An 18,640-nucleotide genomic window follows, 5' to 3' on the forward strand; every position below is an offset into this window, starting at 1 on the left:
GGAGGTATGGACTACTTCATAATGCCGGTATAGTATTTAAACATTTGTTTATTAAGCTGAGAAAATTCAAAATGTCAACAAATGGGGTCCAAAAGTGATGTCTTTTATCAACAGAGACTTTGTTCAGAGTTTTTGCTGTACATCTTTTAGAGTCAGTAGGCTCTAATGGCAGGAGTAACTGCAATGCTAAATGTGAAGGGACTGCTGGGAGTAAAGTGTGGAACAGTTGTTCCAGCACCTGACACATTCCAACACTTTTCCTCCAGGAATAAAAGGGAGCAGTTGTAGTGCTCTCCAGATTACTCCTGAGCTCCTAGCTTTTTGCTGTTAAGGGGTCATGGAAACATTGACTTTATCCATTTAATGTAGATTCAATTAACTCAGGTTAATGACTAAGGGATAGAGCTCAGGGAGCTGAGAGCTGCTCCCATTGTTCATCCTGGCTTATCCTGTGACATAAGCTGCATTTTTGGTGTAGAAAAAAGTAAAAGACAATGAGTTGCCTGGACAGGATCAAACAGAGTCTACAGGGAAGTGTAATCATTGCATCTCAGGCACATGCAAAGCTCATGGCTGCATGCAAGTACAGAAAAGCCACAAAGAGCTGATCAAATAATGTATAGAACAGCTGCATCTTATCTGTTTCCTAAACTTTTAAACGCAGTATAATTAACAAAAAGTCCTTGGGAGTAATAAGCTGCGACCTGTTCAGATTTAGATGAGTATTTTCCTAGGATGTGTCATTATCTTTGCTACGTATATTTATCATTGCCAAAAGAGCGCATACCAAATGTATTTTATTTCAGGAGAAGTGCTAAATTACAAATTGTTCCCAGGGACTATGGAAAAGTATATAGCTGCACGATATTTAATAGCATATACTTCTGAAATCTTGAAGATTTTAACAGGATCACTCAGAAGAACCCTTGCTAACCCCTTCTCTTTTCATTTACTTTGACAGGATTTCTGAGCACTGGGGACCAAGCAGCAAAAGGAAACTATGGCCTCCTTGATCTAATTCAAGCTTTGCGATGGACTAGTGAAAATATTGGGTTCTTTGGTGGTGACCCATTAAGAATAACTGTGTTTGGATCTGGGGCAGGCGGTTCATGCGTCAATCTGTTGACTTTATCCCATTATTCTGAAGGTAACCGTTGGAGCAATTCAACCAAAGGTATTATACAGGTTGCAAATTTTGACAATTTTGGTGTCTGCATGCCACCACCATTAGTACTATGTGATGTTCTGTATATTCTCTTTGTTTCTATGAACTGTTGAGTTCAGCTCAGTATTAAGAAACTTTTTAAAGGCTGTACAAGCCTCCTTCTCTCTCAGCTCTTCTGTGCATGTTTAAATTTTGGGTCACTTTCTTCTTTTTCCTATGGAGCTTTGTAGAAACACTTTATAGCAGACTTCTGAACAGCATTTTCTTGGTGCATCATTTTTGTCTCTTTTCTTTCCTACCTAAGGGTGTCTTTTTTGGAAAATCAGTCAGTCATGCTCACAGTAGATGAGGTCATCTATATTCAGACAGTTGTGAAAGGCGTGTTTAGTTTCTCCTGAGGAGCACAATTTAAAGAAAATTAAAATGACAGAGTTTCTCTTTTCAGGCTAACAGCTGAATTGCTTAAAACTATTATTTTATGTGAAGGAAACAAGTAACTAGTTCAGAAATCTTTTGTCTGAAACTGCATGGACTTCACTTGCTGTCATCTAATAAAAGAATTGCTGAACATTTTGCATGCATGATCCAAAATTGTCAAAGCATCCAAGTTGCAAATGGATTTTCTTCTATATGTTTTTTCCTATTCCATAACTAACACCTTTTCTCTCTAGTTGAGGCAGGTGGAAGGGAATTAAAATCATGCTGTTTGAGGCACCCAACTTATTCTTTCTATGAATTTTGCACCACAGTTTCACATAGTGTCTCTCATTTGCATGGCTATTGCTTATTGATCATGCTGCTCTTGTCTAATTCTTCTCACATATTTTTTCCTGTATTAGTTTTATCAGGGACACCACACTGTGCCCTGTGCATATAATCCTCCACTAATTTATATTGCTCTATCTCCATGTGGGACTAATTGGCTGGTCATAAAAACATAATTCTGCTGACATTAAAAGAGCTGCATTTCCCCAAAGTCATGTTACAAAGACCACTAAGGTCAATAGAAGTGAGAGATTCTTTAGACCATGCCATTATGCTATTTTAAATGAGAGAAAAATATAACTTCTACAAGAAGAGTCAATTGGAAAATAAGACTGTGGTCTAAATTTTAGTCTATTTTCATAATTTGATTTTTAGTGTAATCTTTTTTTCTTCCATAACTACCTGAACTTACATAGGAGATATTTAAAAGAAGATGCTTGTAAGAGCAAGATGTAAGCATTACCTCACTGGACTGTGACCTGAGGGTCTCCAGTCACTATCTTCTTTCATCAGAGCTCTAAAAACCAACTTTCTCATCAAGTATTAACTCCAGATTGAATGAGGACACCTGGTTTATCTTCCCCTAACTCTTGGTGTTAAAATCAATCTTCTTGGCGTAATGTGACATCAATGCAAAATGCCACATTGACAATATTTGGACAGTCATGTGTTGCCTCTTATCAGCAAATGATACCCTGTCATATCCCAACACATGGCCAGAATTCTGCCAGGACCAGAATTTGTTTGGGGAAAACTGAGGCACTATGTTGCAGATCAAGGTATTTTAGAGGAGTCTGAAGAAGGTTTAGTAAAAGTAAATTTTTGAGGATTTCTTTTAGAAGCAAACCCATGCTTTGATGAAATTTGGATTAAACAGAACAACTCACAACAGTCACTTGGAGGTGGTTAGATCTGCCGTTAAAAATAAAAAAAAAAAAAAGAAAGAAAAAAGAAAATATAAATTGGTCATGTTCAAATAAGTAATTTCTTAACATTTCCAAACCCCCTTTTGTTTCATGTTGTCTCACATTCACATATGAGAGGTGGAGAAGGACTTTTTACAAAAGCATGTAGTGATAGGACGAGGGGACGAGGGGGAAGGGCAAGAATTCACACATGAATTCTGTGACAGATGAAAATAATTTTTCATACCATTCATTTTTCACCAAATTGTTTGAGTAGAGGATTAGCTCTGTCAGCATTCTTCAGCACAAGGAGGGATGTTTAGTTTCATTTCCTCAGATAGTTTTATGGCCAAAGGACTTGACCACTTTTACTTAATCCAGCATCTGATGCTTTTGTAGCACTTAGCAAGCCACAGTGTTTGTATCAGCATTTTCTTACACGTAGCTTACACTTTCTGTCCTTGTCCAGGCATATTTAACAAAGCAATAAAGTTAGATTTACACAATATGCAAAAACCCACACACGTTTTGAATTATCATGAAATATATCTTTGTGAAAATTCAGCTTTGTCATTTAGTTACATTTATTACAATGTCTGGATCCTCTGTGGTAATTCTACTGACTTTGAGCTGATTTATGCTAGCTCAATATCTGACCTTATAAACATGCAAATATATTTTTAGCTGTTTATAGCTCAAGTTCATTCTCATTTTTACTCATCTCTTGCAAGAAAATAATATCTTGGATATGACTTCTCATAAGTTTAAGAAGAGGCCTGAGTTTACACATTTCAGTCTCTATACCTATCTAATTTGAAGACTTTTCGATTGGGACCTAATACAATTATTTAAATCATTGAATAATTTAAAAATTCCTGAGAAGCTCGTAAAACGTTTCCTGCCAGCAACAAATTCCAGCTTATTTTTGAGTGTACAGGGTCTGGTGCTGCAACAGAAGCTGTGAGAACATTTCTCTGATTTGATTTAGAGGCTAGGGGGGTTTTTATCAATAGAAATAAGTGGCTTATCAAAGCAAAAACCATCTTGTCCATAATTGGAATACATTTCTGAGGTGATCTGAGTGCCTTGACTCCAGTTCCTCTAGTGGGAGTATCCAGCTATTCATCAAGCATTGGAACAAAGATTCCTGGTGGAACTGAGTGAGGCCAGGTGTCCCTTCCAGTCCCCAAGTAACTCCACCAGAGATGGTGGAATGACTCCAGGTGCTCATCGGCACAAGTAAAATAAAATTTAGACCAAAATATGGAACAAAAAAAATATTTGAACAAAATATGTCTTAAATCAGCATAACTTTTGAACACTATAGGCCATTTTGTATTACCCAGAGTGACCTATACGAGGTAGGGTCCAAGATAAAATATTTTCCAGTAGTTTGTGCAAAAGTTATGATACTGAAATTAACTTCTCTGAAAATGAAAAAAACAAACTCTCACAAAACAGTAGAAAGGCCACCATTACCTAAATATTGTCTAAACACCTATTAAATACAAGCTAAATTACCTAAATATAGTTTCTGAAGAGTATTTTACACAAAGTTCAGACTTATAATCTCTTTCAGAACCCAAAGTACCCTCCTGAAATGGAGTGGAAAAATGCAAAGGGAGCACAAGAAGTATCAAAACAAGGATGGAGTTCTGATTACATTAAAACCAATAGCAAAAGAATTGCATTAATTCACTGACTACAAGAGGGTGAGGCTGTCATCCATGACATGTTTTAAAAATCCTTACAGAAGGGAGAGGAAAACATACATTTTAACCTATTTTGTTATTTCTTTGGTAGAATTCCCGGTCCAGAGTGATAATTAAATCAGCATAAATTCAGTTAATTGCACTGAAGACTTTGGGATTTACTGCAAGTTTATATGCAGTGCCAGATCATTCTTTCTCCCTTAACTGCATACCTGAACATATGTTTAAATCTCTGAATTACAAAGCTAAACAGTGTAAAATACATCATTTCCCTTTTTATGTACGTATGATCAATATAAACCTGCCTTAAAAAAGCTCCTTACAAGAAAGGATTTTGACTTAGACACTTATAAACTTAATAGCTGCCTGGTACCTTCTCATCTATTACTCCAGAATATAAACTTTTGCAGTGATACACAATTTAAAAGCACTGCACCTTTCAAACTAAGTTTAATCCTAAAGAATACATTAAAAAGTGTAATAAATTAATTTCACATGTAGTTGTATGCATGCATGCTGCTGATGGCTTGAACAATACCTAAAAATTCAACCCATTTCAGAGACTTGATGGTTTTTACTCCAACCTATACTTAATTTTAAGACCTTTTTTTAACCTGATAGTGTTGTCCTACATAAGGTAATGCCACTCCTTTTCCTTTCTGAGTTTCTTTCGAAAATCTGTTCCTCAGCTGGACTATATTGAGGAAGAATCATTTGCTTCAGCACATACTGCATTTATTTTATGCACATTACCTGTAGGTACAACAGCAGTCAGATCTCACCACCCCCTATATTTAAGTACTATTAAGATTCAGGTATCTCTTCTGTTAAAGCTTTCTATTGTTTCAAAGAACTCCTTTGAATCTTTCAAAGTCTGTGGCTGTTTCAAGGTCGCTTCAGTAGTTTTCAAATATTTCTCCCCACAGGACTTTTTCAAAGAGCAATAGCTCAAAGTGGAACAGCTCTCTCCAGCTGGGCAGTTAGCTTTCAGCCTGCAAAATATGCCAGGATGTTGGCTACAAAAGTTGGTTGCAACATGTCAGACACTGTAGAACTGGTAGAATGTCTACAGAAGAAGCCTTACAGAGAACTTGTCGACCAGGACATTCAACCAGCAAGATACCATATAGCCTTTGGACCAGTAATCGACGGCGACGTGATACCAGACGACCCTCAGATCTTGATGGAACAAGGAGAGTTCCTCAACTATGACATCATGCTGGGAGTTAACCAAGGGGAAGGGCTGAAGTTTGTTGAAAACATTGTGGATAGCGAAGATGGCATATCAGCCAGTGATTTTGACTTTGCGGTTTCTAATTTTGTCGATAACTTATACGGATACCCCGAAGGCAAAGATATATTGAGGGAAACCATTAAATTTATGTACACAGACTGGGCAGACCGGCACAACCCCGAGACCAGAAGGAAAACACTGCTGGCTTTGTTTACTGATCACCAGTGGGTTGCACCAGCAGTGGCCACAGCAGATCTTCACTCGAATTTTGGATCGCCTACGTACTTCTATGCCTTCTACCATCATTGCCAGACAGATCAGGTACCTGCATGGGCAGATGCAGCCCATGGAGATGAGGTTCCTTATGTACTAGGAATCCCCATGATTGGTCCTACTGAGTTATTTCCCTGTAATTTCTCCAAAAATGATGTCATGCTAAGTGCAGTGGTGATGACGTACTGGACAAACTTTGCAAAAACTGGGTGAGTACCAGATAATGAATGGTCTTGTATGCAAACTTTGCATGGAATGGTGCTTTCCATTTGTTGTCTCCTTTGGGAATTCCTCTGTACTTGTAGGATGAATAAGAGATTAAGAATTGAGTTGGATATTTATGTTTACTGTAATGTCCCTTGGCTCACTTAGATGTTTCAGGAAAAAGAAGGAAAAAATTTAAAACATACACAAAGCTAATTAAGGAAACTCTGGAAAAGTGTAAAATTAAGCATTTAACATATATATAGAGTTAAAACCAGCTACATTAGTACCTGCATTTACTCCATCACTGATACTTTCATCCTATGAGACAGAAAATTACATAAATTTTGCATAAAATATAATACAGATTATTTTAGTAGCATGTTTTGTCTTAAATTTTCACTTCTGACCATAAAATATGTGGCTGTAAACTTGAAAAGTTTTCCCTTTTCATTAGTTCTTTTTTTTTTTTCCACTGGAGTTCAAAAACCTCTGTTACATTTGACCACTTATTTTTGACTATGCATTGTACTTAGTTGTGCTCTGCCATGATCCTTCCTCTCTGGAAGGCCACAGATGCTTCACAGAAACAGAAATGCAGAGCTGTATGAACTTTTTGCTGCTAAAAAAACCAAGAAAATCTTAATGCTCTCTCACACTGGTCTCTCACAGACATTTGTCCACATCACCACACACCAGGCAATCTTCCCTCAGCAGCACAAGATTTCACTGTGAGACACCAACATTTTGGAGAACCAGGGAAGTTGCTGACGTCCGTGTAAAAGAAGGGTTCTTTTGCATAATGCTGTTTCTAATCAATATTATTAAAGCCTCTAATTTTAGGGAATAGCACTCTGCTCCATCCAATGGCAGTCTTAAACGTTTAGTATAAAATCTTAATTATGTTAATTTTATAATTCCATTTGAAATGCTTTGTAACATTGGAGATATCTTTTTCTTTCAGTGACCCAAATCAACCAGTGCCGCAAGACACAAAATTCATCCACACAAAACCAAATCGTTTTGAAGAAGTAGCATGGACCAGATATTCTCAGAAAGACCAACTGTATCTTCACATTGGATTAAAACCACGAGTTAAAGAACACTATAGGGCCAATAAAGTGAACCTTTGGTTGGAACTGGTACCTCATCTGCACAATCTTAACGACATTTCACAGTATACCTCTACCACAACTAAAGTGCCATCGACTGATAATACTTTCAGACCCACAAGGAAAAATTCTGTTTCAGTTACTTCAGCCTTTCCTACAGCCAAACAAGATGATCCCAAACAGCAGCCAAGCCCATTTTCAGTGGATCAAAGGGACTACTCAACAGAATTGAGCGTTACTATCGCAGTTGGCGCATCTTTGCTGTTCCTGAACATTTTGGCCTTTGCAGCGTTGTACTACAAAAAGGACAAGCGGAGACATGATGTTCACAGGAGATGTAGCCCACAACGTACCACTACCAATGATCTCACCCATGCACAAGAAGAGGAGATAATGTCCCTCCAAATGAAGCACACTGACTTGGATCATGAATGTGAGTCCATCCATCCACATGAGGTGGTTCTTAGGACCGCCTGTCCCCCAGACTACACGCTAGCTATGAGAAGGTCTCCTGATGATATCCCCTTAATGACACCCAACACCATCACAATGATCCCCAACACTATACCAGGGATTCAGCCCCTACACACATTCAACACATTTACTGGAGGACAGAACAATACTCTGCCCCATCCTCATCCCCACCCCCATTCACACTCAACAACCAGGGTATAGCCAGACAAGATGAAACAAACTTTATTTTTTGATGGATTACAGTAGGTGATATTACTGAAGATTACTTGGCTTTCAACCTACAAGACTCTTACTATTTAAATATGGAGGAATATTATGTGAATATACATATCAAGAACATTTGGGGTTTTGAAAAAAATGAATTGTACATATATCAAATGAACTTAAGAAACAAACAAAACAAAAGAAAAAAAGAAACAAAAAACCCAACTGTTTGCAATTGCTTGAAGCAGTTGTCCTGAATGATACTTTTTCATTCACATTCAAGCATTAATTTTTTGAAGATTTAAGTTACATAATGGAATTAGGCATGTGCAACACAAACAGGAAAGAACTATGACTGAAAATTTTAAAAACCTATAAATATGCACAAGGGACACACTAATGGAATGTCAGATAATTTTCACCAATTTTTATTTGGACCTGTTTTCTTGTGTAGACCATATTTACATATTTGAATAAGTACACAAAGCACCAATGCTGTTAAGGCCTTAGAAAGGGGCTCATGCTGAAATCTGCCAGTCAGAGAAGTTTTACAGCCTGGCAGGTACAACATTATCACATAAGTGCTGTCAGTATAAAAAAGTTGTGGGAATAAAGGAAACTGGATATTTTTAGCACGATGTGCATGATAATTTATATGCTTGGTGGCTGTGCTGCTGATTAAGCCGTAATTAAAATTCTTCTCATCCCATTGGAGTTTTTAATAGAAGCTTTCTCCATCAATTGGCACAACCTAAAGGAGTTTTTTTAAAGGGGCAAAAGTAATTACAGTAAAATATTTCATGGTAGCTTCCGAACAACAGTTCGGAACAGAGCAACAGTTCTTAAAGGTATTTATGGCATTCTAGGTATATAGTGGTGGACCCTCACTGATATGAATCCCAGACAAAAAAATATATACTATTAATGTTCTTTTTCCTTTCCACCTAAATAATTTCTGAATTTGAAATAACTATAACTTTAATGGAATCGCCTTTGATGAAGGATTTATAAATTGTTGTGATTTAGTTACAGAGTATTTTGTTCAAATTGATGAGATAAAGTGTGTCCAAAAACTTAATTGCAATGACATTTTGCCATTTAAAAATGCCCCAATATTACTGCTCTGATTACACCTTTCAGCTTATTGTTTCAACTCATGTTGCATGTAACTCATGTGACAAAGTTTACTTATAATACTTTAATATAATGTTAATTCCCTTTTTGCTATACATTAGCTTTGTCATTCCAATTAATTCTCTAGACCAGATGGCAAGAGTGTAGAAAAAGAGGATATATGAGAAAGGGGAGAGAGCCAACAACTGGAAATTTAAAAATCTGGATACTACATATGTTTGTGTGATTTGAAGTGAATGTTCTAAAATCACAAGAAATTTTTCATTCCCCTGTTGCTTTCCAGTAATTCTATACCATGGTCCTTTCAAAACGTTTGTATATGTAATCAGATGTACATTTATATAAAAGAAATAATTGAGATGGACTTAAGAGCACATCCCTGATAAATACTTTCTCTCTTACCTGTACTATATTTCTATTAGACTAAAGTTATGTGATTTTTTTTTACATTTTTTCAAATTACTAGCAATTTTGATAGTTTGTAAGATAATGCGAAGAACTTTCTCTGACAAACTAACTGCAGTAACAGAAACATTTCTTTTCAGTTACTCTTTTTCAAGAATGAAAGCTTATTACACACAAAAATTGTATACTACTTGATGGAAAATTACTTTGTATTTCTTGGCCATATTACTGGTCACTGAGTGAAATAAAGATAATCTGGATAACGAATATTATTCCAATGTTAAGAGACCTGATCTTTGCTCATTAAAGAGCTAAAATGTTTATTGCTGTTTTGTCATTTTTTAATGAAGTAATGGTAACTGTCTCAAATAAAGAGTAATATCTTAAGACCAGTCTGGTTTTTGAAGACATGAGGGTGCCTTCTACAATTAATAAAACTCCATATTTATAGGCCAGCCCCACCACAGCTATTTCTTACAGAAATATTTACATTGTGACTGTCATCCCACATAAATCTCCCCCAGATTTCAGGAATGAGTTAAAAATGCAACATCAACACCAAAAAAGTAGGCGAGGAACAGGCCAAATTGAAATAAATCTGCAGTATTCCATGAAGGGGAAAAAAATCATCTGGGTTTTATCGGGTGATTGAACTTTTATTATAAAGGATTGCTGAGAAGTTTAAAGCATGTTTGCTAACATTGAGCACAGACATTAAAAATTAAGCTGAAACCAAAATAAAGTACTGCAATTTCAGTTCTTTTACGTACCTATTTAACAAAAAAAAAAAAAAAAAAAAAAGAAAACCATGTACTTAGTACTTGTTACAGTCCCCAGTTTTAAGTTAAGGTCTTTTTGTAGAAGCACAAAAAATAGTCTTCAAAATCCAGGACGGTCTGTGTGCAATTTCTGCCTGATGTGGTTGTGCTTTTAGACTGTGACCTGCCAATGTAAACCAATAAAAAGAATTGTCTGCCATCTGATAATTATTGTTTAATAAGAAGATTGTATTTTGCTATGTTGATAAAACAAAACAAAAAAAATACAAAAATATTGATGGCCATAAAACAAGATATTAATGAAATATGATTTTATGTGCTTTTCTTAACTTTATCAAAACCAAAATAACTTTCTACTATAGTTTATTTGTGGCCATATATCTATATATCTCTATATATACAGTATCTGGTAATTGTTTACTTTTATTAGCTACAAAATAAATGATTTAGGTAAACCACGCATGACACTACACTTTATTTCTGTCAGCCAATAGTATTTAAAATGTGAAAGATGAAGGCAACAACACAAATTTTGTCACTACTGTTTGGAAAAAAAAAAAAAAAAGTCCATTCCTGTGATGCAGATACTGTGAATGATATTTTAGTGGCTACTTTATACTGACATTACAGCAGCTGGCTTTCCAAAAGTAAGATGGTGTCCCACATTTTAACACAACATTGAGAAAGAGCAAGAGATGTCTTAAAGCTGGAATGAAAAGATAAGAAATGGTTTTGAAATATCTTCATGTGCTTCATGGAATATAACTTTGTTCTTTTCAAAATATTTTATCTATTTAATTTGTTTTTCATGGTAGCATACACAAAAGCAAAATTGAGTGTGATATTTAATTTCTTGTATCATCCTTGGACCAGATTTACAATAAAATTAGGATATCAGTCAGTCTTTGGAAGTTCAGTAAAAATATAAAGAGCCTGCATTTATTGATTTCACACTTTTGTAAATATGTTTGCAGACCTTTTTAAGAAAATGTATTCTACCATTTTGAGAAAAAAAAATAACAATGGAATCATTGTCTCGTTTATCTATTAAAATTACAGGCAATATAATGTGCTGTGCTGACATTTCTAGGAGAAATAAAACCGATAAAAACCGCATTTTGCTCAATGGTATCTCAGTTGGTTATAGCTGGTATTCTCCACCCATGGAAGACGTGCAAGGCATGGATGAACTTCCTGGATAAAATGCTCCAGAGGAAAATGTAGTTGTTATTTTTGTTGTCTGTACTAAACATGTGTCACAGGCTTTTAATTACTGGATGTTTTTGTTACTCACACACCCTGAAAACCGGATGAATAGAGGTCTAACAAATAAACATGTTACAGTTTTAAAGACAGCGCTGCACAGAAGATGCTGAATTTCTGTTGCCAACTTCACTAGGAGATGAAACAGCTGACTTCATAGGAAGCTGTCAAACATCACGGTATTCCTTTGATGTTTGGAAGTTGTTGCTTTTTGCCTATGATATTAGTTTAAAATATTGGTCTTTCCCCCCACCTTTTTTTCTAGTATTGAACAGTTACAGATGGTCGCTTTTTAATGTAAGCGAACGTTAGATAATTTAATTATTATTGTGAAAATGTGCTTCCAAATAAATTAGATTAATGGGAAATTCCCTTCAGAGGTTTTGTTCTTTTTCATTCAAAGCTCTTGTCAAAATATCTGTTGCAGCAGTTCTGCTTTTTTTTTTTCAGTCTGCAAGCTAAGGGACTTTCTCCAAATAACATTAAAAATCTCTTTTTCTAGTTGAAATAATAACACTATAAGATTAAGATGCCCTCCTGAGGCCTCCAAGTAAATATGAACAATTTGAAACATGGCAAATGAGCTTTTACTCTAAACATTCTAATCTGATTACATTCTGGCACATCAATACATTTGCATGCAAATCAGAAATCAGCAATATTTGATAAGATGTTCAAGAGAACTTTGCAGCAGAATCAATGAGTTCATCACCAGCCATGCACAAAGTCCCTTTTCTCTTAGGTTCTGTTCATGCCACTGTATAATTAATTTCTTATATACAGGTTTAGTAAAACCTTAACTTTGTGAAATGGGAAATTGTTAGAACAAGGTAATGAACTTTATCTGGTGGAAAATGTTTAGAAAAAAAACATGTTGAGAGTCACCTAGGAGGTGTAGATTTTTATATGCAACCTGGCTTCATTCCTTTTTGTTGATATTATAATTCTCAGTAATTTGTACGCCTGGGAAACCATCATTTCTGTAATAAGCTTTAGCTTTTTGAAAAAGAATATGAGTATTGTATGTAAATCATGGATTAAAGCCTGAGTTTCGTGACCCTTTGCTACTGGGATGAATGAAAAACCTCATAGAAGTGCAAAAAAATTGTACAAGCAAATATTATACAGTCTCTTGAATTTTATTTTGTTTTCATTTGAAGATAAAAGTACCATCACAGCAGCAGAAGCTGTGTACTTGTCTCAGAAAATGCCTCCTTGTGTACATATGCATCTATCTCCACATGCATACCCACATGCAGCCAATAAAGGAGATTTCAAAATATGAGACTAACCAGGGAATTTTACCTTTCTGCACCATTCAAAGGTGTGGAGGTAACGCCTGCCCCTCATTCTGCATTCTCCACTGTCATAGAGCAGCTGATAAGATGATGACAATGCTTTTAGCTCCAGCTGAATTAGTATTTATCGTGGGACCATTGGAATCAATGAAGCCCTGGCAATTGACACCAGCCATCGATCTGCTGCTGGACCTTTAATGTTCATCATGGCTCATCTCACTGTCCAACTCTGCATATCTTCTCATGCACGTGAACACCTACTCACAGAAATTATTACAATTTTATGAGCACTGCCAGACTTAATATGCTGATGGATATTTGCGTGTAAGGCCAAAATTCAGGGGGAAAAAAGTCTTCTATATTAAAAAAATACAAACTCTGAAGTAACATGGATGCAAAGAAAAGATTAGTACCAGAGTTTGCAGCCTTAGCATGCTGTAGTAAGTTATATGTTAAAATCTATATATAGAGAGGAACATTTAGTTCTTCCTGATCCTCAAATCTATATGTTGACCTATATGTCAAAGACACAATGACACTTTACAGCAGTTGGAAGTCTGCTCTGTTCTGCTCCATTCTGGAAGGGAAGGGACAGACAACTGGGCCACATGTTGCTTTAAATTCAGGACAGATTTTTCTCTGTCATCTGAATTTTCTCTTCTCAATGTCAGCAAGGCCAGGCAACAGCATCTGTGAGCTGAGTTTTATAATGAAACCATTAAAAAAAAAAGTGGAGTTTTTGAGCCTATAGGGCTAGCTGGGTTTTTTGCTTTACACCTATAAGAGCCAGTAACTTTTTTTCAAATGGAAGCTGATACCACTGGCTCTCAGATGTGATTATACCAGAGCTCAGTTAACAAGAGGTTATATGCCTATGAGCTGATAACACTTCAATTGCATGATTAAAAATACAAAAAACCAAAAAAAAATTCATCTAGTGATTTTTTTCAGTTAGTGAGGAAGTCAGGGAGCCTCACTAGACCTCCTGGTCATGAAGGATAGAAAAGGAAATTCTGCAAAACAGTTGTGGGCCAGACCCCATGCCATACACTTGATTTATACACTTGATAAATTTTCCCTGGAATAAAATGAGGAGTGGGGCAGAACTTCGTGGCAGGAGGCAGTTTGGGAGGGCGATACATACAGTGTACCTGTTTCATCCAGGGGTTTGTAGAAACAACTTCAGCTGTAATTTTAAGCAATTAAGACTATACAAAAGGTTCTAGAAGTAATCCATGGTTCATGTGACACCCCACGCACTTTCAGAAAAAGCCATGCAATATTTCCCTGATTGATGACAAATATATGGTTGTATAGTGTTGGTTTTTCTACTTTTCATAAAGTTACTCCTATGTAGTGGTGATATTCAGCTGAACTAATGAATAAATATTGTTCTTATTTGCATAGAAGTCTAGAGCAATTTCATGAAAGTGAAGAGTGGGACTTTCACTACGGTAAATAACACCCAAAACCTATTACTCTTGGTCAGCTAGCAGAGATTCCCTTGTTCAATCACGTACTGATTTTTTCTCTAACATCCATCCATTTACCATAAATCTATTTCTCTCTCCCCGGTTATTAACTGGAATAAGTGTACCCTGGTCTCCACAGAAGATGAAGATAACAGGAACCATTGCTTTCCTCTCATGAATCATGACTTTGCTGTCCAATAGCAGAAAATGTAACACAAGACAAATAACAAGCCAGGGTTTGGGGGCTGGGATTTCGGTTTTGAGTTTGTTTTGTTTTGGTTTGGTTTTTCTTTCTTATAGGTTATTGTGAGTATCTTGATTCTCTGAAGCTGACCAGAAGCCAGCAAGTGACAACCTTAATTGCTGTATCCAGGAACCTTTTTAGGCATTTTCTTTTTGCCTTTTCCAGGAGGAAAGAGCAGGGTTAAACTCATGAAAAGAGATTTCTCTGGAAAAGCACTCCCAGCAGTACTTCTGAGATACACCAAAGAAGCATGAAAACACTCACAAATTTTGCTGTGTTGGACAGAAGAAACATTTGTAAAATTAAATACAATACTGATAATAATGATATATCTGAGATTTTTTTTTTTTTAATACAAGTAATCCTTTTTCAACAATACAGTTTATCTGAAGTCTAAAAGGGCTCATTGGTTACTAGAATTTAGACTATATTTTAATACTGCATGTGAATTCCCCTTTGTTGAATTCATACTTGTCCTAGCTCCATTCTGCATTTCAATTTCATTTTAAAACTCGAAACTCTCTGCTTTTTATCATGTTGTTGCAGTGTGGACTATTGCTAGGTACAGTTTGCCGTCTCTAGTTCATTCATTGTTTACTTAAATGTCATAATTCTTTCATTTATGAATTTATTTTTTCTTGCTTCTTTACAGGTCTTGTTAGGTTTAAAAAAAATGTTTCTTGTGTGATAAGTGCAATATTGTTCTTCATTCCCTCTCACATTACTTCTACCGTCTCACAAAAATGCAAATGTTTGAAATTTAAATCTGTTTCCTTCACTTTATCAGTGTTCTTGTTCCTTCAGGTGGGAATTTTGCTTTAAATTATTTGTCTTGCAGTTGCATATCTATCCAGGGACACTAATTTATGAGCTCCCAGCTATGAGAATTGCTATTCAGCATGGGAATGGAAATCTAGGCTGCTCTAGTGTCTCCAGCATCCAGTACAGCCAAGGCCAGCCTCTTGTGGCCAGGTACAAGAATGCCTTCAGTCAGCAATGCCAGGCATGTGCCAAGGAGTTATCCACCACACTCAGATGGTAATTTTTCCCTTTGAAAGATGCCACAGGTGCAATTTCACAGGGAACTTGGAGCTAAGGCAAGTGTGTGCCTCCAGACATGAGCAGAGCCTCATAAACTCAACTGCTTGCTAGATTAAGAAGCTTAAAAATTAACACCTTGCAGCTCATAGCCACACTTCAGACAAGTGCTGCTGGATTTTTGGGGCTGTGCAGGCTCTCAGAAGTTTGTGCTCAAGTGGGTTTTTTTTGCAGTGCCTGTCTCTGTGCTACAGGTGTTCACGGAGCTGAGCCCCTGCTGACCCCCTGCAGGAAACAGCCAAAGTCTGCTGACTGCACCTGGGAAAGATGACTCCTCTCCTTGCAGGAGGAATGAAACACAGATGGGCAGCCTCAAACACAATTTTCCACTCATTTTTAACTTGGAACAGCCCTTTGCTTCCCTTCTTAAGGGAGCAGGAGGGTTGAAGTTCAGGGTACGATTGTAGGAGGTGTTTCTGCTGTAGGTCTGTGCTGGATGTTGAAAGTTATCAGCATGAAATTCTTCCTTCCTAAATTTAACCACCCAGTGTTAGGTGCCTAGTGTAGGAATTTTAGTACTGGATAAGTCGTTGTCTACTGGTTATGTTTTTCCTTGCTGCCTAAGAGAGAACCAAGAGAAGGTGAACAAATTTAGTATCCTTTCTGTCTTTCAGGAACACATAACTATGAAAACCTGACAAAAGCAGTTATTTATACATACATATGTTATTAACAATCATTATTTTTTTAGTTGCATAGATCAGAATCACACCTTTTCATACCCAGTTTTTATTTTATTACAATGTTCCTCAGGCTGAGGAAGTAAGACCAGCAGTGATCAGAACTGAATGGCATGAAATACCCTCACTTAAAAGACTTTATAGTGTAGAAACTTTATGATAGTAAGCATAGCTACGACTGGGGGAAGCTGCACATGGCTTCTTAAGCACAGAATGCAATTCAGAGTGAATTCTGCCTTGGGATGGTTAGATGGGCTGGAGCTGTTCTTATTTCTTCTATCTTTATAAATAGCTACAAAATAAGATAGATGCATCCAAGATCAGGCACAGTGATGAGGTTTACAACAATTGCCAGTTCCACAATGCTTCATTCCCTGTGATATTGCTTTGTGAGTGAGTTAGCAAAGTGGAAATGCAGAACAGAGAAATGCCGTAGGGGAGAGAAAGCAGGGAAGAGGAGCTGGAGGAAAAACACCAGCCCAGAGGAGTGAATTTTGGAGATCAAACCACTACTGAGCAGTCTGGAACACTGGCAGAAATGGGGCTTCTTGTAGGACTTGGTGAGACTGCTGTGTTTTGCCAGTTTGAGCTTCTTTGATCAAATGGGCTGATTCTCCTCAGAAGTTAGCGTGGGTTTAGACACATTTAACACACAATAGCTGTACTTAACAAAAAAGACTGGCTGCCTGTTCTGGTGCAAGGGAGTCCTTATTTTATGCAGTCAGACATTCCACTTTCTCCTGGTTTTGAGTATGTTTGCAGGCTTCAAACCTTTGTCTAAGGACTACCAGAGATGACAGGAACAGCAAGCGTTCACATGTGAAAAGGATAAGAGTTGTATTTTCAAAAACTGCCCCAAAGCACATGGGGTTTTATTAGCTGTAAGCAGCATAATAAATTATTTCTGTCATCTTTGCAGCCCCCAGTTACACTGTCACAGTAAGTAGCACTATTTTAACCTGTGTTGAGCATGAAAATATACAATAGCTTCACTGATGTCAAGCATTTGCAGAAGGGTTTACATGAGTATTTTTAGACTTCTATGTGGTCTCTGACATTCATGTGACAAGCAGTTAGGACCACAAGATTTATAAAAAGATACTTTAGAGCAATACTACATATGAATAATTGTAAACTTATTTTACCAGAGAGAGAACTGATTGTCCTGTAAATCATTAGTGCCATTAAGAGAGCTATGCAGAATATGATCACTTATGTCTTGGAGAGGAGCTACATGAATGCCTTGGCTGAATTTGTTCAAACCTCTAAACCTCATGCTGTGTGTTGCAATGAGATTAACTGAAAAGCTAAAAACAAACAGAACAAAACACATAAATCTGATAGCAATATTTGCTACATGCTGAGGTCAAAGAGGTGTAAATCCTGACAGATATTGATGGCTTCATTGCTTATGAAGCTACTAAACATCATCCATTTAGAGCAGAGATCAATAGAAAAAGCACCAGCTGAAGGGGACTACCTGTGGTGCAATCAGCACCAAGTGCATGTCCATCCTGTTCATATGTAAGGCTTCTGTAAAGCTGCTTACTCAGATTAGAAGTCAAAGCTAGAAAATTATGAATTTCAGATAACAGCTGTGAGCATTCCTTGGAGTCATTGATTCCAAGATCTTCAACAAACTCTCATTTATTTGAATAATTTGCCAAGAAGTTGCCATCTTGTTAACCCAGATACTGGGCATAGCATCCTTTGGTTTGCAGTAGAGGTGTTTGGGTTGGTATGATTAAATATGGTTCACATCTGATCAGCAGAAAATAGCCTTTTTCAATATTGTGACCATTACCTATGTGTCCATACCTTGAGTCCTGCATTCTGTGTGGCAATTTCAGCAGAGGAGAGCAAAGGAGCCTGTGCAGAACACTTACCTGGGTATCAGCTGTTTGACTTTCACAAAGTTAATGAAGAACACTTCTGGGAAATGGGACATGTCTTGTCTTTCATCCTTGACAAGAGGAATTTCCCTGCTGGCATTCAGACAACTTCTGCAATTAGATTTGCATTAATATCTACTCTCTTTTCCATCTTCATTCTTACAGGTACATGCTAATGAAAAAAAGATATCTTGGACATTCTTGTTCAATTTTTGAGTGTAAAAATGTCTTTTCCTGGCTGATGTTAGTGACACACAACCCTGGGATGTTGTGAGGATGTTGCACAGGTACACTCCAACTTGGTGATTGGAATGCAACTGCTCTGTA

The 18,640-nt window shown here is 36.8% G+C and overlaps 1 protein-coding gene and 1 long non-coding RNA gene across 15 annotated transcripts in view; one reads left to right on the forward strand and one right to left on the reverse strand.

Moving 5' to 3' along the window:
• NLGN1 (neuroligin 1) overlaps nt 1–10,393 on the forward strand; it is a 484,028-nt gene extending 473,635 nt beyond the window's left edge. For 9 of the 13 annotated variants that reach the window (XM_068200312.1, XM_068200309.1, XM_068200310.1 and 6 more), the window contains 3 exons: nt 962–1,174; nt 5,474–6,263; nt 7,223–10,393. In XM_068200312.1, the coding sequence (XP_068056413.1) occupies nt 962–1,174; nt 5,474–6,263; nt 7,223–8,045 (1,826 nt within the window). In that variant the 3' untranslated portion in view covers nt 8,046–10,393. The remainder of the gene's footprint in view (nt 1–961; nt 1,175–5,473; nt 6,264–7,222) is intronic. The other 4 variants (XM_068200315.1, XM_068200314.1, XM_068200319.1 and 1 more) reach the window with 1 other exon arrangement.
• LOC137479762 (uncharacterized) lies at nt 9,418–18,444 on the reverse strand. 2 transcript variants are annotated; one of them, XR_011002496.1, is made up of 3 exons: nt 18,308–18,439; nt 17,902–17,988; nt 9,418–10,529 (listed from the first exon to the last, which is right to left on the reverse strand). It is a non-coding gene; the product is annotated as an uncharacterized lncRNA (long non-coding RNA). The 2 variants fall into 2 exon arrangements; XR_011002495.1 differs by lacking the exon at nt 17,902–17,988 and having other exon boundaries at nt 18,308–18,444.
• Nucleotides 18,445–18,640: the final 196 nt, after the last annotated feature.

This window comes from Anomalospiza imberbis, chromosome 10, assembly GCF_031753505.1.
Source record: "Anomalospiza imberbis isolate Cuckoo-Finch-1a 21T00152 chromosome 10, ASM3175350v1, whole genome shotgun sequence".
In the NCBI taxonomy this organism is placed as follows: Eukaryota; Metazoa; Chordata; class Aves; order Passeriformes; family Viduidae; genus Anomalospiza; species Anomalospiza imberbis.